Genomic DNA, 25,729 nt, shown 5'->3' with positions numbered 1-25,729 from the left:
ATATATAATTTATTTGTTTCTTTTTTGCTTCTTTCTATGCAACATCAAACAATAAATATGCCTAATTACCTCCACCTTAGCGAAGGTGGAGGTATTGTTTTCAGTTGTGTTTGTTTGTTTGTCCATGGATATCTCAAGAACTGCTGGACAGATTCAGGAATGTTTGGTCTCGTGACTAGCACAAACTGATTAGGTTTTGGAATCGATCTGGTACCGGACAAGGATTCTTGATTATTTTTCTGGTTTTTTACTTAATTTTTGAGAGTGGTCGGGTTCATTTCAGATATTGTCATTTAAAAATTCATCTCTGGCTAATCGTTGAGAGGACATCGGTGTTACCTTGTTTTTGATACTTTAGAAGAGCAACATGCTGAAGTAAGTGATCCTGAATACTTATATATGAAAGTACCAGGCAAGAACTGTCAATATTGTTAGTACACAGAATGATCTTAGAAATCATCTTGAAGACAGAAAGCTAACAATTACGAAATGCATCATACTGGCACTTTTGCCTATCAATGCATGTATTTGTGTGTGAGTGTGTTTGAGTCTATCTCATTAGTGTTTATTATAGTTGTCTCTGCACAATATCAACATAGTATAAATGTTATTTATAGCCATGTATTTAATTCTATTTTTTATTTTTTAAAGACATGGATGGTGTTTATGTTAATGTTTCAAAGAACTCTGGTGGTAAGTACAAAAGCAATCCATTAATAAAATTACATTCATTAGAGCAAGAGTTAGCAAATGCCTTGGTTCGTTCTTTGTCTGAGTAGTATAGGCAACTTAATATATGTCTTATCTTTTACTTGTTTTAGTCATGGTACTTTGGCCATGCAGAAGCACTGTCTTGAAGGGTTTAGTCCATCAAATCTACTCAAGTACTTATTCTATTGGTTTCTTTTGCCAAACTTTTATGGCAGACGAACATTTTTTTTTATGTCCTGTACCCATATATGCATGTATGTATACATATAGATGTAGGTATGTGCATATATGTATGGATATATGCATATATCTATATATTATTTATATTATTATATGATCGAATGCCACGCATCCTTTTCCAAGTAAGTTTTATTGTAATAATTACAATGCGCACTCTTCTACTATCTCTCTCCCTCTCTTGTTCTTCATCCTTTCTGTTTTTCTCTCCCACCCTGTCCTTATTCTTCTCTCCCTTTCACCATTCCATCTCTCTCTCTCACTCCTCCTTTTCCTCCTTGACTCTCTCGTCGCTGACACGTGATGAAAGGGGTTCTTTCTTTCTGCCCACTGGTCTTCCTAAAGAACAGACGTGTTTTTTCGGTCTCTTCTACTTAGCGTTCATAATAATTTTTCTATCATCTTGGCTCAACAGACCTCACCGTTTGTTTTTACTGTCTTGTTCTCACTGTCTTGTTTTTACTGTTTTTATTGTTTTTACTGTCTTGTTCTCACTGTTCTGTTCTTGTTAACACTTTCACCCTCTGCAAAAAATTCCAAATTTTATTTAATTTGCTTTCCGGGAAGGACTGTTCCAACAAAGTCACATATTGTCCTTGCTTTTGAAATGCGGAGTAGATGGAACAGGGACAACTGACGAAGGGATATACTCTTTATGCTGCATGTCTCGTTTCTCTGTTTGTTTTTTCGTTGTTTGAAACAAGTTCGTTTTCTGTTTTCATTTTTCTGTTTTCGTTTCTCATTGTATTTAACATTTTCTTTTGATGTCCTGTACCCATATATGCCTGTATGTATACATATAGATGTAGGTATGTACATATATGTATGGATATATGCATATATCTATATATTATTTATATTAATATATATATATATATATATATATATATATATATATATATATATATTCTTTTTTTATTGATATATAATGGTTTTCTTTCAGCTTCTTGTCACTGGCACAGAGCTATAGTAAATTACACTTGCCTAAGGTGTCTCACAGTGGGAATGAACCACACAGCTACACCTGCAAAACTTTGAAAAGGTTAAAATTTCATAGCATATACAATACAATTCTTGCAGACATTCCTACTTAACTGTGATATTTTACCCTTCTTTTAAACTTTACCCTTAATATCGCAGTTCATAAGCATATATTTTAAAACCTTTATATATACAAATAAACCAAATAATTATATAACTAATACTGGATTCAGTGGATGTTTGCCTAGACATGAGACACAAAGTATGGAAGAAATTTGCTATGGTGAATGTGATCAGTTGTTGTTGTTGAGTATTCAAAGTCCCTCCTGCTTATGAATTACTCTAACAAGAAAGTGATCTTAGAAGGAATTTTATTTCTGTGAAGGTATTCGTTAATGGTATCTCATAATGATAACATTGTCACCTTTAAATATCAGTTAAATATTGAAGTGATGGAAATAGTACAACACCCTACCAAATATTGATATAATCAACTTTAGTGTCAGTGCATTCTGAGATCAAATCCCATTGAAGTAAATTTTGTTTAATTAGCCTCTCAATAAGTACTACTTTTACCTAATTAATAGCACTTTCCTTATAAAATAGAATTTTTAGTGCCACTTTACTGAGGAACCCTTTTTCTAAACTCTAACTTTGAAATGGCATATTAACCAAAATTGCCTTTGAGTCCTTTTGTTCATACCAAATAAATTTCTTGGGTAATACTTATCTTTTTACAATATGTGAATGAGAGCGGTTAAAAGACCTCTATTGTGCATGGACTTCCACTGGATTTAGATAACTTCTGTTTCTAAATTCATGTTTCTATATAAAATATATATACATGCTACTATCTGTGCCACTTTCAAAATATTTAGACTATCCTTTCATTTAATTTCTTGATGCTGTAGAAGAACAACATGCTGAAGTTAATGAACCAGAATATTTTTGTGTGGAAGATCTGGGTAAGTAGAATCAATATTGTTAATACACAACATGGTCTTAGAAATAATCTTAAATAAAAACAGAAAGCTAACAATAATGAAATGTATCACTGTTAATATATGTGTATATGCATGTATGTGTGTGTAAGTGTGTTTGATTTTATCTCATTAGTATTTACTATGGTAGTATCAGTACATTAACATAATATAAATGTTATTTGTAGCCATGTTTTTAATTCTTTTTGAATTTCTTAAAGACATGGATGATGCTCATTTCAACATTTCAAGGAAACCTGATGGTAAGTTTGCAAATATCTTGGTTCATTCTTTCTTTGAGTATCAGTCAGTGTGAAGAAGGCTAACAGGAGCTACTTTCATGTCATTGGTTTCTCAGTTATCGTCCTTCCCTACCCAATCACTTATCAACACGTATGTGGACAAGGGAGAGAGAAAAATCAAGTTAAACATTGCAGAACCAAACAACATTTTTACTAGCTTCTGAGGAGGTAAACAAACCAATGCCGATTGTCAAGTGGTAGTGGGGAACAAAAACAAACAGAAAATCATAACAACCAAGCACAAACCAAATTTAATTTTGGAAACTTACATTGATGCCTAAATAACATTATATGTAAATGACATATCAAAACTAATTTATCCTAGTGATAATTTTATCAAAGCTAACGAACCTTTTGTTTAGTGAGAAGGATGAAACTGCTATTTTTATTTTTATTGTTTTTGAAAGTTTAGGAATATCACATGTCTCTGAAGCAACTGCTATTCTTAGTTCATTACTCTGATTTTTGTAGGTCTGGTACATACACGATTTTTTGCATAATTCAATTTGAAAAAAAAAAAAAACTGCTCACATTTATAAGTTGTCAAAAATTGAGATGCAAATTTCAAAACATTTTTATGTAAAGCAAGGAATTTCTCAGGATTGAACGATTTGTAGAAGTCCAATAAAGACAGATAATTATATTTCGATTTTGTTAAGCAAATCATTTCTAATTGTAAGGAATCTGGAACCTCCTCAGGACACATATCAAAAGGTGTTTCAAAAACACATAGTTTGATTTTATTATCTTGTATTTCTTCAAATTTCTTCAAAAGACTTACACACTCTTCAGTGTATTTCTCTGTTGATTCTGGATTTTGTTCACTCAATTTGGGAAAATGTGGTGAAAAAATTTCTTTTCAATTGTATGACAAATAAATGAAGCATCAATTCAAAACTTTTGATATGGGAAAGCAAACTGGTAATTAACCTTGTAGAAGATACTATAGTTTCAAGTTCAAATTATTTAAATGACTAGTTATATCTACTAAAAGACTTTGAAACTTTTTATCTTCCAGTTCTGCAATAGGAACACCTTTAACATCAATAAAAATTTTCACTTTTTCCTTCAGTTCATAAAATCACTTAAGCATTTGGGGCCTTACTTAACCACCTAACTTCACTATGGTACAATAAATCCCCATATTTGGCTTCAAGATCTTTCAAAAATTCTTTAAATTCCCTATTATTCAACCCTTTGCTTTTTATCAAATTAATGGCCTTAGTTACAACTTTCATTACACCGCCCATCTTCAGAGATTTTGCACTTAAACTTTTCATATGAATAAAGTAGTGACACAAAGACATTTCTTAAATCCATTCTTAATCAGAGCTCCAAACCCTTTTTCACAACCTACCATAGACGGAGCACTATTTTTCTCATATGGTAAATATTTCATTTTTTTCAAATGGTAAATCAAAATTCTTTAAGGCTGAGTCAACCATTTGAAATAAATCTTCACTTCTAGATGATTTCAAGGCAAGAAATTCTTCCCAAATGTTGAATTTTGTGGTTGTTCTACGTATAAGCATTGCTATCTAAGCAGTATTAAACAGATCAGTTGTATCATCAATAGCTAATAAATACAATACGAATTCTGCTAAATCAGATTTTAGAGAATTTTGACTATCTTTAATGTGATCAGAAACAGTTTTTGATAAGTTAATATTTCCAAACAAACTAAGTTTTTCTGAGAATATATTCTCAACAGCAGTAAGGGTACATTCTTTTGCAAATTCCTCATTACTATGTAATTTGAGTCTTTTAGCAATATTTTTGCATACTGCATAAGTAGCTCAAGTTACTGATTCACTTTCAAGAATTGGCTTTAAAAAAAGGCTTGTCTTTTGGTCAGATTTTCTTTCAAGGTAGCTATCTTGTCTAAACATTCAGATTCTATGTTTGTTGCAAATAAGACAAATACACTTGTTATCTATTTAAAAAAAAAAATGATAAAAAAGCTCAGTCCATTTTTCATCAAAGTATGTTCATCAGCACTTCTGTTTTTAGGATTTTCATAACCACTTGCCATACTGATAACAGTATTGAAAAATTGATTTAACAAAGTTAATGATGTTACAATCTGGTTAAATTTATATTATCACTTTTGGTGCCTTAGAAAAACAAAAGCAAACTGACTTGCATCATAATGAATGCATTTAGTGTAGTAAAAAATAAAAATCTGCAAAAAATTAAGATATTGATTAGATCTGCAAGGTTTAACTTGATTTTTCTCACTCCATTGTCCACATAGGTGTTGATAAATGAGTGGGTAGGGAAGGACGATAAGTGATAAGCCAATGGCATGAAAGTAGCTCCTGTTGACCTTCTTGGCACTGACTGATAGCAAAAATGTGACACCCCTTATTTTTCACTGCTTTTTCTGAAAAAAGTTAGTAATAATTTTTTATAATCCTGTTCACAAAGCACCAAATTAATAGTTTCTGTTTCAATGGAGCATTACGAAGTTGTCGTTGCTTTTTAATAGATTTTTAAATAGTTTTTGCCTATCAAGTGACAGAAAGAGGGTGAGTGTCGATTTTGGAGATTTTTTTTTTTTGTAAAAACGTGAAAAATGAAATAGGGAGGGAAATTTTAAATACTTGGGGTTCTTGGATATGAGTAATCTTTACACAGTATCTTCAAATTTCACTTCATATAAAAATTTCAATACATGCAATGTATTTTTAGTTTTCTCTACTAGAGTGTAGTTGGGTCTCATGTGGGGTGATACAAACCTAGTAGTATGTATTTTATAATGAAAACAAAATTTCCACTCAAATTGGCAATTACTGGACGATATCTGTTTGAGTCTGACCATTTTAAGTTGTAGTGGTAATGCGACCTATGTCACAAATGGGCATACAAGTATTGTATAAATTTTATAATTGAAAAATTTACTATATTTTGTATAAACAAGTATACCAGCCTGCAGGTGCAATAAGATGGGCTCGTTGGTGCAATTGTACCCATGGTAGGGGGTTTCCCAACTCCTGGCTTAGAGAATAGAATTTTGGGTGCTACTTCATTGAGAAACCATCTCCCCAAGCACTTATTTTGAAATGGTATATTAACTGAAATTACTCTTTGTTTCTTCTTGTCCATTCCAAATATATTTACTAGGCAATACTTTTCTTTTCCACAATACATGAATGAGAGGATGTAGGACATATACTATGTGCAGGTGTGGCTGTGTGGTAAGAAGCTTGCTTCCTATACACATAGTTCTGGGTTCAGTCTCACTGTGTAGTACCTTGAGTAAGTGCCTTCTTCTATAGCCTTGGGCTAACTAAAGCCTTGTGAATAGATTTGGTAGACAAAAACTGAAAGAAGCCCATTGTATGTATGTGTGTGTGTGTCTGTGTTTGTTCCTCCCCCACACACATACTGCTTGACAACTGTTGTTAGTGTGTTTACGGTCCAATAACTTAGTGGTTAGGCAAAAGAGACCCGATAGAATAAGCACCAGATTTTTAAAAAATCAATGAAGAGAGAAGGTCAGTAGGAGTGAAGAGAGGAAGTAGGTGTCAGTTGAAGAGAGGAGGTGAGTTGAGCCCATATGGCGCAAAGGAGTGAAGAGAGAAGATTAATTCCTGTTCACGGCGAAGGCAGGAGTCTAGATGACCCCTGTGCAAAGACAATCTGAATACAGACAGGTATTGTAGTGAATGACCAGTAGAGTGTAAACGGTGCAAGACCAGGGTGTCATTGCCAAGTCTGATGTCTCGGAGATGCTCCATGAACCAGTCAGCCAAGTGGTGTCCCATTTGACTGATATACAGAGAAGGGCAGAAAGAGCAGGAGATGCTGCAAGTGATGTTGCTAGAAGTGCAGGTAAAGGAGTCGGTGATATGATAGGGACGATGATGGGTCGCTGTAAGGATGGTGGTGCTAGAGAGGCAGGGGCAAGTGCAGCAGTGTGGGTGGGAGCAGGGGAATGAGCCAGATTGGGAGGTGGGATTAGAGAAGAAACTGTAGACCAATATGAGTCGTATTTATCTGACAGCCCTACTCTTTAAAGAAAAGAGTCTACATCCCTCAACAGACAAATGATTAAATAGAAGCATGCTCCACCATAGCCAATACTAAACTTAGACAGATTTTAGAACAATACACTAGAAGACAGAGTGATAGAGAGGCATAGAAACTTGACAAGAAATCTGAAAGTGATTTGCACAAGCTCATACAGCACAACAAAAATAGGAAAGTCATGTGCTTCTCCATGGACAAGTCCAGCAGAAAGACAACCTGCTGAACTACATCCAGGCAATGCAACCCTACATCACCAATATGAGGGAAACAATGGTACAGGAATATGAGGAGAGAGAGAAGATCCTCAATGTTCATATGATAATATCAAATATCCTAGGGACTGAAAAGCACACAGCTAACAACCTCCAGGCCACTAATAATGACATCCTACAAGGACCATAATGTAACAGCTGATTCAGTGACAGGACCACCAATGAGACTGATCTGTGGAGCCAATTTTGCCAACAACTACTGGATCTCCTACTTCCTCTCTACGATCATACGTCCTCTGATCAAAATGGCCTTGTATGTGTGTGACAGCAAAGAGAGTCTCTTCAGCAGGATCAATGAATGCAACCATTCTTACAACTTGAGGGATGCATAAGAGGCAATATGGACGAAGTATCCTTATACCAATCTATTGATTTTGACTTTGCTGTGGATAAATGTGTGAAGGTGATCAAGGAGAGTGACATGGAGTTTTGTGGTGTTCACAAGGAACTGGGCCTCCTCCTGAGACTGACATGTGACAATGATTACTTAGATGAACATGACCTTAATTGTTTCTGACCCACTAGATCAGTAAAAGGTTGACCCACTACTATAACTTCTATGGCCAAGAAAACCCAGAGAGAGAGAGAGGTGGAACAGATGGATCAAAGCTACACAGACCCCTAAAAACGCTGATCAGGTTAAAAAGATGTTCGCACATGTAGTGGATGCAAGTACCAAAATCGCACTCAAGTTTAATGATGAGATATGCACCCAAGAGGAAGCTGCAGCCATTAATGTCAGTATCGCTGGTGATGTGGCTTATCTATATATGGTATGATGGGATATGAAACTCAAAGAGAAATTAGCAGAGAACTCCATAACACAAACTATGTACTCCCGCTATGTGAATGATATCAACATAGTAGCCAAAGCTACTATGATGATGATCTAGAAGCTAACACTATATAGAGCATCCAGTAAATAGCTAACTCTATCCACCAGAGTATTAAAGTAATGATAGACTGCCCAAACAAGCACCCAAACTGTAGGCTACCAGTTTTAGACATGGAACTCTTGCAGGAAACTAAGAACAGTATGGTCGAGATTCTTCATTCCCATTATGCCAAATCCATGGCCTCTAATTGCTTGGTCCACAAAAACACAACTATTGCGGATAACTCCAAGTGCAATATATTTATAGCAGACTTCATGAGAGTGAGGAGCAATGTGTCTCGCATGTGCAACTGTATGGAATTGGAAAGATACAGACAATACTTCACCCAAAGAATTAGAGTGTACAAAGGAGCCAGAACTATATGAAGCCATCATAGAGAGTTATGCAAAAGGGTATACAGGAGTAAATACTGGAAAAGCACAGAAAGGACCAGAAAGAAAGTTACATAAGGTCAACTTATGATATGACAACAAAAAATACCAGAGTATTATGTTCATTGATGCTACCTCTGGCAGTCAACTAGCATACTCTTTTAGAAAAACATTAGATAAGGCTAAAGTTGTTAGCTGTGCACTTTTGCCCTGGGATGAACACACAGGTTAACTGTAAGGTTAGGAATATAGTGTATAGCTTATGATGTACTGAGTGGTGGTGCAGAAACATGACACCTATTTACATAGGAGATACAGCATGCAGCATGGGGGAGCATATAGGTAAACACTGGTGGGAGCTCAAAGAAGAGAAAGGTTTGTCAATTCTCTACCAACATGCTCAAGCAGAACATAACGGCTTGCTTAATAGCATAGGGGTTGCGGTATTATCAACACATAGAACTGACATGGTACAGATCACAGAGGCTAGAAACATAGCAATAGACTGATCGTGTCTCAATAGAAAACATGAATGGAACAATAACACCTGCCACCACACCACACATCCTGACAGCTAAAGACAGAAGGAAGAAAAAAACAGATACAAACAGTGTAATACATACACAGTAAAGAAATATCCACATATGTAGCATAGGTATAAGAAATAGAGCTAGATTAAAAAAAATATATAAGGGGCATGGATATAAACAACATTGGAAATGAGCCCATATACATACACCGAGACAGAGAGACAGAGGAATAGTACCAAAAATCAGTGTCGTGAGCAGCAGCAGCAGGAGAGGGGATGAGGTTGAGGGAAGGGTCATAGTGGTATTAAGAACACTGACACACATGCACATGTACACACACACAAATATAGATGCAAATGCATGCACATATAAGGATATACATCATAGAAGAACGGAATGGACTAAGTGGTGCAAGAGCATGCATGGAAACGGAAAGTGTTGTTGATGAGATTACAGATTTGTGATGAAAGATTTTAGCAATAAATGAGTGAAGAACAAATATATGGTGCAGGTTTTTATTTGGGAAAAGCAAAAAAAAAGTGATCTTCCCAAAGTACAACAATATTTGTTTCAACACATGGTTTCACATTGGGAATCTTGCAACACAAATTCTCAAACATGTGTATATATATATATATATACACGATGGTCTTCTTTCAGTTTCCATTTACCAAATGCATTCTGAAGACTTTGGTCAGCCCGAGGCTATAGTAGAAGACACTTGCCCAAGGTCCTATGCTGTGGGACTGAACCCAGGACCATGTGGTTGGGAAGCAAGCTTCTTACCACATAGTCACACCTGTGCCTATTGCATCTTTTTCCTATTAATGTATGTGTGTGTATGTGCATGAGTGAATGTGTTTGAGTCTATTTCATTAGCATTTATTCTGGTAGTATCAACACACTACTAAAATATTTTAGATATTATCTATAACTATGTTACATATTTTTCTTTTTTTAATTTCTTAAAGACTTGGATGATGTTTATGTTAATGTTTCAAAGAAACCTGATGGTAAGTATATAGAAAATCCATTACTAAAATTATATTCATTTCCCAGCCTGGGTCTGGAATCAGTCCTGGTAAAGTTAGCAAAACTTTTGGAAGCTCTATTTATACAAATAAAGAAAATACTGATTAAACTAGTTTTGAGATCACTAGACATGAAACACAATGTATAGAACAGTGTTGCAATGGTGAATCTTTCACACCTTGATCAGCTACTGTTTTGCATACCCATAACCAGTCCTGCTCATGGACATCACTGAAATGAAGGTAATATTGAGAGTCAGAATGGCTTCCTTAATGCTATCATGTTTAAATATCACTATAATATCATATTTGAGTAACAGAAATAGTAGAGTACTATATGCAATACTTGGAGATATTAAATTTAATCCTATAGCATTCTTTGCTCAAATACCACTGATGTCAGTTTTATCTTTCATCTTCTTCTGATCTATACAATATTTATCAATGGTCTACTAGATTGATTTTGTCTACTAATTTTTGCCCACTGAGAAAAATCATTATTTTTAATGTTGTTTATATAATTTCACATTTTGTTTTTGTTTTCGTTGGGCTTTGTAGTATATTGTATATATGAAATACTCTATATTTTATATTTAGCCACTATGTTCTACACTTCTACACACTGAAGATAGCAATCTACTGGAATTTACGAAAACAAGAAAGAAATTAAGTAAATCCATAAATCTATTTTACTTCAATTTTTTGATATTGGTTATATCAAGATATAATCTTAAAGCATATTTATTTTGGCATGAATTTCTTACTGTTCTTTTATGTTTTGTTATCTTGAAAGTAGATAGTGTCAGAATAGTTGAGATATGATTAATTTGTCCTTTCATATTGTAAATATTGTTATTCTTGAATTTCATATTGCATTTGAAATCAAACTGTTTTATTGATTTTTCTTCTTTCATAATATTTCGTTAGTGAAGATGTCATGTATGAGGTGGTATTGAAAAGTTTCAGGACTAGTTATGTTTAATAAAAAATAACTTATTTACTTGAGTTTTAACATTAACTCCTTCAAAATAGTTACCTTGTGCAGCAATACATTGGTCCCAGCATGCTTGCCACTTTTTCAAACCAGCCTAGATGTCATCTTCTGTAAGTGAGATGAGGACCTTCTGTGATTTGCTCTGGGTCTGAACAACGTTGTAAAAACGTCAACCTTTGAACTATATTTTCATCTTGGGGGAAGAGATGGAATTCTGCAGGTGCTAAATCTGGGAAATAGGGCTGGTGCAGAAGCAATAACATGTTTTCAGTGAGAAACCCAAGAGTGAGGAGAGCTCAGTGACAGGATGCATTTTTGTTGTGAAGAATCCAATACTTTGTGCTCTACAGATCTGATCGCTTTCACTGAATGTCCTCCCTCAAATGCTTCAAAATGTTTGAATGGTCTGGCCCAGGTGGAGGAATTCTTGATACACAATACCACATTTCTGGGGTGACACTTGTGGCAGGTTTTCCAGATTGCTTATCGTCTTCCAGGGACGTTCTTCAGCTCTTGAAGCACCCATGCCACTCAAAACACTGCGTCTGATCCATTGCCTCATCACTGTAAGCTTGCCAAAACATGCTTAATGTCTCTGTAGCAGACTTCCCAAGTTTAACACAAAATTTCACATTAGCTCTTTGTTCCTATCTATGACAAAATCACAGACTACAACATACACATGATCATAAAAATACAACTTTCACAACTTGCAAAGTAAATATAATGATGTCACTCAGCACAATGCCTCATGGTGTATGTAACGGTGTGTTGCCATCTGTTGGCAGCAGGAACGTTTTGATACCACCTCATATTTATACATTTATTTCATTGGACTATATATATAGTAAATAAAATTGATAGTTTTTAAAAATTTTTTTCTTAGTTATGATGATACATGTACAAGATTTGTGCATTATCATTTTATCCATATTCATAGATTTCTAGGAATACTTATGGAATTAGAGGAATTAGATTTATTCTGTTCTCATCATTTTATGTAACTAAATTTATCTTTAAGTAATGAGAATTTTTCATTCATTATATAGTTCTATTTTTCTCACTTCAAAATATCTTTAGGTTGAATAACATTTAGATGTTTAAGCTTTTATTCATTTGCTTAAATTCTTAAAGTTTCTTGATATCAGTTACCATAAAACCCATGCAATTTATGCACTTTTTTCCGCAAAATAAACTTTAGTGGGTGCATAAATTACATGAGTAGATCATTTCCAGAAATTGTTTTAGAAATTTTTTTTGTTGAAAAATGACATACAAATGTAAACATTCGTACTGGAAGTTGACTCATTTAATGTCAGAATAGGTTTTTATAGAAAAAATAGAATGAAGTTGACTTTTATTTATGCTGGATGGGTATAATGCTTACTTTTTCTGTATAAATTTACTAAAACCATTAAATGGTTAAATACTTTTTGGAGTTTGACATTCATGCTGGTAATCACAGTCCAGGCCATATTTTACATTGCTTGGAGTTTCTACCTATTGCAATGGAGCTCAACAATTTCCTTAAATAGATCAGTTTTTCTCTGCTTAAGAAGTCCAGCTTGCATTTGCCTCCAGCAAGCTATTGTTAGCTTTCTCTGCATTAGGACAATGAAATTCATCACCGCTGACATCATCACAACCGGTGCTTACTACATCTAATGCTGATGACAACATCATAATTCATCCTTGCGCATGTAAACTCACTAAGTGAATATGACTTAGCGTTCCTACAGAACCCTTCATTTACCTTATACGATGTTTAATGTTGTTTCACATTCATGTAGAATTATGCAGCAATCTTATGTTCTCTTCATAAAACACTTGTAGTGTATATATTACCAGTTCTTTTGGTATAGTAGATTTTTGCTATTCTTGTTGACGTATCCTCACAGATGTGTATATTCTAACAAGTTGCTTCTTAAATTTCGCATCTCTCTTGTTCAATAAACACTGAGTTAAACTTGCAAAGCTGTTTATCTTCTCTTTTCAATTTTTAATGTTTATTTTAGCAGTTACCAAACTATCAGTTTGGTCTCCTGGCTAAAATAATAATGACAAATTTTAAAGTTTGCTTGACATTTTATAAGTGTGAAAATTATTAAAGTTTCGATACTTTTGATACTTTTGACCAAAACCTTGTGAGTGGATAAAAACTGAAAGAAGCCTGTTGTTTACATGTATGTATGTATGTGTATGTGTGTGTGTGTGGGGGGGGGGGCGTGTAAGTCTTTGTATCTAAGTCTGTCTCCCCATCACTGATTGACAATTGGTGTTGATATGTTTGCATCCCTGTAACTTGGCAGTTTGGCAAAAGATAATGATAGAATAAATATGAGACTTAAAAAAAAATAAGTACTGGGATCAATTCATTTGACTAAAAAGAATTCAAGGTGTTGCCCCAGCATGGCTGCAATCTAATGACTGAAACATGTGAAAGATAAAACAATTTTTATTTCCCATATTATCTTGTTCATCCTCATATAGCATCTTCAGTTGGTCATAAAATATGGATCACTTCTTTTAGAGTAGCAATGGTGGATAAGTACACCATGCTGCACAGTTTAATGTCATCATCCTTCCATTAGGTGTCTTAAGTGGAGTTCGTGCTATTGTAAGCTTTTCAACCAGATCTTTGTTCTAGCAATTTCTCTGACCTTTCCACACTCCATCACCCTTTACATTTCCTTCAACGCCAAAAATTAGATCAAAATCCCTTGATCAATCCTCCCTCCTCTTTTCAAGCATCCAAAGTTTTCTCTCTAACCTAGATTCTGCATATCACCTCTTATACATATCTTATTTATCACTATGATGTAAATTTTTCAACACCTATCTATTACCCAAGTCCACTGTCCAGGTTACACTCTCTTCTCAAATTTCATTCCAATAAATAGTAGTGTTAGTACATATATAGATGCTACTCACCTAATGTTTCACCTCGTTCATTTACATTTCCTCAATAATGACATCCAACTTTTCAAGCTCAAAGTTTTCTTCCACCATTCCTACATATGACTGTTCCCCTATCATACACTGAACTCTTTAAAACATCAGTAATTCTTTGATCATAGCTTTTCCTGAACTGTGAACATATATTTTACATCTCTCCTCTCAAGTCATCATCCTTGATGACTTCAACGTTCTCAGATTCTGCAGTAGTCAATTTAGCTTTTCATCCTTTCAGGATTGATAAACAAAGCACCAATCCAGACTGGGAGATTAGCAGAACTATAAAAAGGTTGAACCTGGTGCCTGGTACTGTTTGTTTTTGCTAACCACCACCTGCAATTTTGGGTGCTTTTAGTTGAGTCTGCTCTGTTACTGGCATTCTCTGTTTTGAGGATATATTCCTTCTTCCCACAATTCTCAAGAAGCTCTGTAAATGGTCATGGGTACTGCCTTTCATTCTCAGCTTGTTCTTGTATTCACCAAATTCTTTAATATCAAACTCTCTGTTGAATATACCATGACATTTAGAAATTTAGCTCAGTATATCTATTCAAAGAAAAGATAACACCTCTGACGAAGCCAACTACTGTCTTACTGCATTCAGCTCCAACATATTTGAAGTAATGGAAACAGTCATTAACAATGATGTTTTTAAAAAAACTAGAATCGCTCTTACTCCTCAATAACCAGCACCGCAGCTTCACAGAACCAGGTCCACAGGTAACAACTTTTTTACATCACTCATCAGTTGGTGACCCTTTCACTAAACTTATATAAAACGATGAGTGACTCTTTTACATCACTCATCACTTTAGAGACGTTTGATGAAAGTATTGTTGTCATAGACATCAGCAAAGCCTTTGACCATGTCTGGTACACAAATCTCTAATTGAAATCGTTTTTCATCTCTTAGATCAGTAGCTTCCTACCTGATCACAGGGAGTCTTTGAGGATCCTTTCACACTCAGCTATACAAAGTTTGTAGCATCTGCTCCTGTAAATATAGGAACCCGACTGCTCTATGATCCTCCACTTGATAGTGTATTGGGTTCCTTTATTTTCGAGGTGCCACATGTGGCTCTCCAGAGATGTGACATATTGTCTTCCCAGAATCCTGAAAGGGGACCTGTGGTTGTAGAGGTGCCACTGGAAGGCAGTCCTGACTTGGGAGTTGGTTGTGTTCACATTTCTGGCACGTCTGGGATTGGAGATGTTGTTGTTGCCACTGATGTTACTGGAGCTGCTATCAGCACTATTATTATAAGACAGTATCGCTGCAGCGGTTGATGTTGTAGTGGTATCCCTGGCCATAATGTTGCTGCCAATTTTGCTGATGGTGATGGTAATACTGGGTGTGAGGCCAGTAGCCATGTTGGTGCTGCTGGTGTTGGCATGGTCGTCAACTCTGGCCATAGTGATGGTGCTAGGTCTGTTGGTATCAGTGCTGGTGTTTCTCTCACTGTCGCTACTAATGTTGGATGATCAGTTGCTGCAATTACTGTGGTCACTAAGCATCACCAGAGCTTCATAAATGACTCTCTCAGCCATGTATTGCCCCACTACCTCTCGGACAGTCATTGTAATCATTGCAAGAGCAGTCATCTTCCTCCCACATTTTATGGATGATGCTAGTATACTTTTCACGCAGACACACAGGTGTCTGCGTGAAGTGTTTGTCTACTAACCTGAGGAATATTCTTCTCACACAAGTCTTCATTTTGTATGAGAAGGATGGGACAAACCAAACGATGCTCCAGTAGTGCTTCTTTTGTGGGTGCTAGGGCCCGGTATAGATAGCCTGTCCTCACTGACTAGATTGTTTATACTTGGTTTACTTACTAACTAACTGACCATAACAGATTCCTACATCCCAGAGTCAAAGAAGTATATGCCTTCAGCTTTAGAGTCTGACAAGTCTTCCCTGGGGCTAAGCCCTTTATGGATGCAAATCTATTGGTCACTCTATGACCAGACATATACTTAACTATATATAAATATATAATTTGAATAATATGGGAAAACGAATTTCCAAATCAATCATGCATCGGCATATCGTGCAGTTGGGTCTTAATTATCATATATTTATATTTATATAGATTAACAATATTTTGAAAATGAACCTGAAAATGTGCTGGTAGAATTGTAAATCTGATGATTACACACATACACACATATATATATTATAATCTTCCAATACTGAAACATGTGTAGTTCCTTCGTAATTGATAATTTTAATTTTAACTTAAATAGGAGATAACTAAAGAAGTACATTTTATACCCTGCTTGTGTACTGGTTTTATCCTTTAAAGTATTATTTCGTGATGTGTAAGTAGATACCACGAGTTTACCTTCAGATATACTCGTTAGGTTGCTTTTTTGCATAATCTGAAGTAGAATACCCGCATATCTATTAATCCCCAAAAACCGAATTATCATATAAATATATATATATATATATATATATATATATATATATATATATATATATATATATATATATATATATATATATATATATATATATATATATATATCTATATATGTATATATATATATATATGTATATATATATGTATATATATATATATATATATATATATATCTATATATGTATATATATATATATATGTATATATATATGTATATATATATATATGTATATATATATGTATATATATATGTATATATATATATATATATATATGTATATATATATATATATATATATATATATATATATATATATATATATATATATATATATATATATATATATGTATATATAAATATATATATATATATATATATATATATATATGTATATATAAATATATAAATATATATATATATATATATATATATATATATATATATATATATATATACATACATATATAAATATATATATATATATATATATATATATATATATATATACATACATATATATATATATATATATATATATATATATACATACATATATATATATATATATATATATATATATATATATATATATATATATATATATATATATATATATATATATATATATATATATATACATACATATATATATATATATATATATATACATACATATATATGTATATATATATATATATATATATATATATATATATATATATAGATACATATATTGAGGCATGGCTGTGTGGTAAGAAGCTAGCTTCCCAGCCACATGGTTCTGGGTTCAGTCCCACAACATGGCACTTTGGGTAAGTGTCTTTGAACTTTGGGCCTTACAGAGGCAATGACTGGTGACCAAGACCTTTGGCAATATGTTGTGCTTGAGAAGACTTGTGAAGTCAAGTGAAACTGTAGTCATGGCCAATGCAGGTGGCATGTGGAAAGTACCTTTCAAGTGTTGGGCTTCATGGAGGCAACAGCAAATGATTGAGACCTTTGGCATTATGTCGTGCTTGAGAAGAAGACCCATCAAACCAAGTAAAATTACGGTTGTGACAGATACCACTGTCACACAAATGGCACCTGTGCTGGTGGCATGGAAAAGCACCCATTACACTCTGATAGTGGTTGGCATTAGGAAGGGCATCCAGTTGTAAAAACCATACCAAATCAGACGAGTCTGGTGCAGCCATTCAGCTTGCCAGCCCTGATGAAACTGTCCAACCCATGCCAGAATGGACAATCGATATTAAATGATGATGATGATGATGGTGATATATATATATATATATATATATATATATATATATATATATATATATATATATAGCTTACATGACCCTAGTAAATTGGATGAGAGAAATAAGTGAAGCTGGTGATCATAAGAGTTAAGTCCCTATGTGGAAATGCAACTAAGCATGGATTTAAATAGGATATCTCAAAATTCAGCTATGAAGTGGCTTATTTTACTGTTTAATTTGGGTCATTAGCTGTATTGTAATAGTTAACATACTATGAAATCATGGAGGAGAGATCAATTCTTATCATTTTGTCACTTTCATATATTTTTTTCTGTTTGCATTGATAATTAATGTATAATGCACAAATAGGTTCTATATTCGAATTTAGTAAGAGTATGTGTGTATGTGTATGTGTGCGTGTGTGTATGTGTGTGTGCACGCATGTGCATGTGTATGCATGTGAATTAGCTATGACTTGGAATGTAATAAAATATCAATTGTACCATTTTGATGATAGGATATTCACCACACCACTGTTTACAAACATAAATTGGATTGAATGTTAGACATTCATAACAGTTTCAATGTCATTTGCTAAACATCCACTGTTCATTTACTGATCATTAATTAGGAGCAAGTGTTCAGTTTTAGGCTATGATTTTATTCAAAATATATAGAAATTGTAAATAAAATGGCACCTGAAAATATGTAACAATCTCTCTTTTTGAGTAAAAAGCTTTATGTGTTAGCAAGTTACTAAAACTTTAGAATTTATTGCTCTAATGAGTCCATGTTTTCATTATTGTAACTTACTGAATTTTCACATCTTTTAATGTAATTTCTGGGATCATCATTAAAATTTTTCTGTTATGAAGAACTCTGTGCTTATAAGATAACAATTTGTGCACCAAGTTTTAAAGTTCCAATCATTCTAGTATTTAAGCAAACATGATCTTATATTTAATTATTTTTCTGCAAAGCATGTAATTATTTTCACAAATACCAAGTGTCAAATAATTGTTTAAAATATCAGGATCTCATGTACATTTTTATTCTTTTATTTTGTAGGTTACCAGTGAAGGTCCATGTTTTCAGATGAACAAGAAGAACCTAGAACCTTGTGATATAGTATATAACACCTAGAACTGAATGAAATCGTGTGAGCAACCTAAGTCAGTCTCCTTGACATAATTTCATGGACACTTCTTGCAAGCACTACAGATTTGAACTAAATATCTGATGCCACCATAACATTATTGATCTCTGTTATATGCTGTAATTACATTGTTTTTGTATTCACAGCATCATAAAATTCTTGATTTATTTTTAACTTTCATAAATGTCTATCTATAATTAAACATTTGCACCAATGAAGTAAACCCAGTTAAATTTCTGTATTTCTTTCCTCTTATACGAATCATCATCTGTTAAATATAATATGGAGATTTAATAATATGGCTATGAATATCATTAATTTTTTGAATATATTTTGGAATAATACCTTAAAAAAATTTTAAGAATTTGAATTCATGCCAATTTTCTACAAATGAGCAGCAATTATAATTGGGTTTTTGTTCATGTTAAACATATTCTTGAAACTATTTACAACTTCACAATCAAAGTTTGTGATATTTATTTTACAGAAGTTCTTTATATACTTTCTATTTTACTTCACTAGGATCAATTTATTCAGATTTCATTCTGTCACATTTATATATATCTATACATAAATTCAGAATTATAATCCTTGATATTATCAAGTTTCAAAATCAGTCTTTTCAGCCCTTTTGAATTCTTGGTTAGTTTTCTTCTAAATAATCAAATTGTATATATACCAGAATTCATTTTTTCTTCTTGCTGATTATGAGGCTATATTTTTCGATACGCACATCTAACCATTCTTTCTATAAGGCAATACCTCACTATATATGCTTTTCCATTATAATATACATTTTACTTACAAAACAAACAAAAAAAAAGGAAGATCACTGTATATATATGGAATTTTGCCAACAACAATGCATGTTAGTGGTGTTCCAATGTTAAGGTTGTCATTGTTTGTGAACAGTTACTACATTGTGCCTGCAAAAGTGCTTGATTATTCTTGCTGCAGATAATTCTCTGAAATATTTAATTTCTGACCAATTCCATTTTACTGCTCAAACAAATCTTTTAGCTTTTATGTTTTGCTTGTTTCAGTCATTGAATTGTGGTCATGCTGGGGCACTGCCATGAAGAATTTTAGTCAAAGGAATCAACCCCAGTTCTTATTTTTAAGTCCTTGTGCTTATTCTATTGGTCTCTTTTGCCGAACTGCTAAGTTATGGGGATGTAAACACACCACCATCAGTTGTCAAGCAATGATGGGAGACAAGCACAAATACACACAGATATATACAAATATACGACAGGCTTCTTTCAGTTTCCATCTACTAAATCCACTCACAGGGCTTTGGTCAGCCCAAGGTTATAATAGAAGACACTTGTCCAAGGTACCAAACAGTGAAACTGAACCCAGAACCATGTGGTTGAGAAGCAAATTTCTTACCACACAGCTACACCTGTACCAAATTGCAACCAAGAATGCACCAAATGTGTAGATTTTTTGCAAATGTACAATCTTTATGCATTAAATATTTTATCACTAGCTTCTATTTGTTTTCTAGCTAACAGAATACCTATGAAATTTATTTGCTTTCAATTATCTTTAATGAGATAGAATTTTGTTTCTTTTTTTATATTATAAAAGAATGTAAATAGCTTTTCAAGAAAGATTAATTTCTTCTTATTATAATTTGATCACTTGGTCAATTCATCATGTGTGTGTGTGTGTGTGTGTGTGTGTGCGTGTGTGCGTGCGCGTGCGCGCGCGTGTTTATGCGTGCGTGCGTGCATGTGTATGAGTCAGTGAATGAAACAGGCTTAAAATAAGGTATGAATTGAAAATTCTAAATTTTTTTTCTGTAAGAATGTTCAGGTCATATATTCTATGTTGTATTGGTTTTCCTTGCTAGAAAACGATATTTTTTCTTCAATTTACATCCATTGTTTTTAATGCAGAGTTACATCCCCTAATCCTGGGTATAATACAATATTTGCAGTAAGATTTGAATTTATGACTAACTGATTACCACCTCAGTACATTTACCTTTATATCTATTTTCATAGTACCTATTTTACTCTGCCTTCATTTTGCTTCACACTTTTATTAACTCAGTAAATAGAGATGAATTGTATTTTCTTTAGACATTATTTATCTTTTCTGTTAACCATTTCAATAGAATTTGATTTAACTTTTTTCTAAGATACAAGAACATTCAAATCTAAATTCGAGAATACATATTTGTAAAAGAAACCAAACTTGCAGCTTGTACATAAGTAAATGCATGTGCAAATATTTATCCAGATTCCACAGCATCTCTCTTATACCTTAACTACAGAATGAATAAATGAATTGATATTTAAGTGATATTTTTTTGTGCTTTAGTTGGATGAAAGCATATACCTTGGTCTGTATAGACTCTCAAAACTTGTAAAATTAATGAGTTTATATTCAGCTTGTACATCGGTGTCAATATATATAGAAAGGCATGGACAAGAAAGAAATTCTAAAGTATTGACTTTCTGAGAAGGAATGAGTGAGTATAGCAGTTAAGGAGGTGTGACACAGTATGGTTGGCAAGAGGAGAGACAATTATTTGAGGTTGACTTAAGAAGATGGTGGTATGTAACTAGCAGTGACTCTACTTTCATAGTACTAGAATAGGCAGTGAGAGGATATGTATTTATAGACCAAAGTTTGCTGACATTGAGTTGGAGAATGAATCCTTGTCATTCATTTGGAAGATCTTCTGGATATAATCTTAGGATGTGTGTGTGGAAGTTATGTCCTACATGTGGGAAAAGTAATCCACTGTGAGGTTTACTTGAAATTTGTAGAAGGCCCACAACTGATCAGAGTTGAAGTATTTTTTGATCCAGAATAAGAAGACCAGTCACTGGAATGCAGTTTTAGGTATACTCATATATGAGGTGGTATCAAAGGGCTCCCAGATTAGTTATGTTTAATAAAAAATAGCTTAACAAAGTTTTAACATCATCTTCTTTGAAATAGTCACCTTATGCAACAATACACCAGTCCCAATGTTCTTGCCACTTTTAGAATTAGGCCTGAAAGTTGTTTTCCGAAAGCGAGTTGAGGACCTTCTGCAGTTCACTCTGGATCTTGACAGCAGTGTTAAAACATTGACCTTTGAGCTGTATTTTCGTCTTGGGGAAGAGATGGAGGTCTGCAGGTGCTAAATCTGGCAAATAATGCAGGTGCAGAAACAATACCATGTTGTTTTTGGTGAGAAACTCATGAGTGAGGAGAGCTCAGTGACAGGGTGCATTGTGAAGAATCCAATTCTTTGTGCTTCATGGATCCGGCCACTTTCGCTGAATGTCCTCCCCCAAATGCTTCAAAATGTCACAGTAGAACTCTCGATTGATGGTCTGGCCCTAGGGGATGAATTCTTGATACACAATACCATGTCTCTTGGGATGACACTTGTGGCAGGTCTTCCAGGGATATTCTTCCACTTTTGAAACACCCATATCACTCGAAGCATGCTCAATGTCTCTGTAGTAGACTTCCCAAGTTTAACACAAAATTTCACATTGGCTCTTTGTTCCTGTCCATGACAAAATCACAGACTACAGCATACACACAATCACAAAAACATGAATTTCAGAACTTGCAAAGTAAACACAGCAATGTCACTCAGCACAATGCTTCAGGGAGGTCACTGCTAACTCTTACTGCACACACAACCATGTGCTACCATCTATTGGTGCACTACAGAACTAGTCCAGGGACTTCTTGATGCCACCTTGTGTGTAAGGATCAATGGGAAAGATCATCAGCGATTGTAGGTTTAACATCTGTTGTAACTTTAAGGGTTTTAACTGTGTTGTCCAAGACTAGAGAGGTTGAGTTGTAAGATTGTTTCTTCGACTTAGTTTTAATCAGAGAATTTACACAGAAGGATTACTTTGCATTAGGATTGGTCACAATTTAACATTTTTGAAAAATAGCAACACTTCAAATGTGGAAAAAAGTTAGACAGAAATTCAAAATTACATTAATTATGCAACTAAAATGGAGTCAAGAGATATAGCAGGGCCAGAAAATTATTCAGCACAGATAATTGTGTTCAAGTAAGATTACATTGGATTATTAATCTCATATCTGCCAAATATGAGATTAATAATACAATATAACTACAATATACTACAGCTATACACACACACATGCGCATGTACATACTCATGCACACACATACACTCTTTCTTTCTCTCTCATACACACACACAGATCCACACTCTCTCTCTCTCTCTCATACATACACACACACACACACACAAGTTGTGCAGGATTGACTGGATGAAATTAATGACATTTAGTCTGTGAAAGATGGTTGAGTGTTTGAAACAGTAACCAATGCACAATGAAGTGGTAACTGTAGATTTATATTTTTATACTTGCTGTGTCTGAAGGTAAGGGTAGTGCAGAACATCCAAAATTAGTGACTTTGATGCGGTTAATGTTCCATTTAATATGTTGTAAGGAGGGTGTAAGCAGGAAGAAGAAGGCTGGTGTTTTGAGGGGGAAAGTCTAGGTACAGTGGTTAGTTTCAGATTAGATGGGATGGATGTATTAAGAGTGATTAGAAGTGAAGAGATGACTAGGTCACTGATGTCCGAATGGTGAAATTATGAGACCAGCTAGTTTTGAGTAATTGAGAATATTAAAGTAGCAATATAAAAGACAGAGAGAAGAGACACTACATTTGTGGGCCAGAGACTGGTGCCTGTCTCTCAATGATTGTCATTTCGTCAAGTGGATCTTTTGTGGATGTTTGTGTCCATACTAGCAACATTGTTCCAGATGTGGGAACAGTATCCAGTGTGAACTTCACATGATGCCTTGTGGATTGTCAACTGGTGAGGGTCTGAAATATTTCCTAGCTCTGAAGAGAACAACTAGTACTTGGGACTTGGTTGTAGCTTTGCTAAGGATGTGCTTTCATCAAGAGAAATGCTTGGTCATAGTGAAACCCAACATTTGAAGGAATTGAAAGGGTACTAGCAGAGAGGGAGTATGATGCAGTAGGTTTTTCTTGATATAAGAAGTGCTGACGTTTTCCTTTTTTTTTTCTATTAAAAAAGAGAAAGTTAGCAGCGATCCTCTGAAAAATCCTCTCAATGACCCCGTTTATTGAAGCAGTGCAAGTTTTGCTCTATAAAGTCATGTTTACATGCGGATGACCCATGGTTGGAGAAAGTTAGGGAGGTTTAACAGGTTATGTTATCTGTTTAAGAGTGAAATTTGTTGGATGTGGGGTCAAATAGATTATTGATGTATAGACAGAAGAGAGTGAGGTAACAAACGTAAATCTTGGATAACACCAGAATTGATTGAGAGTGGAGCACAAAAAGCTCCAGCACGTGTCATGAATAGCATCCAAGAAATGAGATGATTGAGCCCATAGACAGGATGTTTAGATAGGTAATCATATGCAAAAGGAGTAAAGGCACAGAGAATTGGTAAAGTGTTCCTCTAGAGTAACTCTTCTTGTACTTCTTCATTAGAAGCAAATAATGGTTTCCAAGCAAAGTACTGTCATGAAGGTCTTAATTGAGGAGGAGTACAGCCTGTTTGATATCTGTAGAAGGTTACATGTTGATTACAGAGATAACACCATGGATAAGAGCAATGTACACAGATGGATAAAGAAGTTTAAAGAAAAGAAAACCAGCACTGAAGGCAAACCATACAGTTAGAGACCATAAACTGGTTTTTTCACGTGCCACCAGCACAAGTGCCAGTAGGGTGACGCTGGTAACGATCACACTCAAATGGTGCCATTTACATGCCACTGGCACAGAAGCCAGACAGCTGCTCTGGCAATGATCATGCTCGAACGGTACTCTTAGCGCTCCACTGGCACAATTTCAATTTCACTTGCCCCAACAGGTCTTCGCAGGCCGAATTTAGTGTCCAATGAAGGAGAGGTTGGCATGGGTGCCAATCGTTGAATTTGGTTCGATTTCAATTTCACTTGCCTCAACAGGTCTTCGCAAGCAGAGTTTAGTGTCCAATGAAGGAAAGGTACACATAAGTGGGCTGGCTTGCTGAATCTTCTCACGCACAGCATATTTCCAAAGGTCTTGGTCACAAGCCATTGCCTTGGTGAGGCCTAATGTTCAAAGGTCGTGCTTCATCACCTCATCCCAGGTCTTCCTGGGTCCTACCACTTCCACAGATTCCCCTCAACCACTAGGGTGTGGCACTTTTTCACACAGCTATGCTCATCCATTCTCGCCACATGACCATACCAGTGCAATTGTCTCTCTTGCACACCACAACTGATGCTTCTTATGTCCAACTTTTCTCTCAAGGTGCTTACACTCTGTCAAGTATGCGCACTGACATTACACATCCATCGGAGCATACTGGCTTCATTCCTTGCGAGCTTACACATGTCCTCAGCAGTCACAGCCCATGTTTCACTGCCATGTAGCATGACTGTTTGTACACATGTGTCATACAGTCTGCCTTTTACTCTGAGCGAGAGGCCCTTTGTCACCAGCAGAGGTAAGAGCTCTCTGAACTTTGCCCAGGCTATTCTTACTCTAGCAGCTACACTTTCAGTGCACCCTCCTCCGCTACTAACTTGGTCACCTAGATAATGGAAGCTATCAACTACTTCTAATTTTTC

The 25,729-nt window shown here is 34.6% G+C and overlaps 1 protein-coding gene across 25 annotated transcripts in view; it reads left to right on the top strand.

Moving 5' to 3' along the window:
• LOC106879981 (uncharacterized) overlaps positions 1-21,431 on the top strand; it is a 153,277-nt gene extending 131,846 nt beyond the window's left edge. For 22 of the 25 annotated variants that reach the window (XM_089352686.1, XM_089352697.1, XM_089352699.1 and 19 more), the window contains 6 exons: positions 652-693; positions 2,841-2,894; positions 3,131-3,172; positions 10,284-10,325; positions 10,941-11,013; positions 19,035-21,431. In XM_089352686.1, coding sequence (XP_089208812.1) covers positions 652-693; positions 2,841-2,894; positions 3,131-3,172; positions 10,284-10,325; positions 10,941-10,969 — 209 coding nt within the window. In that variant the 3' untranslated portion in view covers positions 10,970-11,013; positions 19,035-21,431. Of the gene's footprint in view, positions 1-651; positions 694-2,840; positions 2,895-3,130; positions 3,173-10,283; positions 10,326-10,940; positions 11,014-19,034 lie in introns of those variants that run through there. The other 3 variants (XM_089352687.1, XR_016241967.1, XR_016241965.1) reach the window with 3 other exon arrangements.
• Positions 21,432-25,729: the final 4,298 nt, after the last annotated feature.

The sequence above is a fragment of the Octopus bimaculoides genome, chromosome 5, assembly GCF_046866305.1.
Source record: "Octopus bimaculoides isolate indiv1 chromosome 5, ASM4686630v1, whole genome shotgun sequence".
NCBI lineage: Eukaryota > Metazoa > Mollusca > Cephalopoda > Octopoda > Octopodidae > Octopus > Octopus bimaculoides.
Note: the sequence above shows the minus strand (reverse complement) of the source record. Positions and strands in the feature narration are given on the sequence as shown.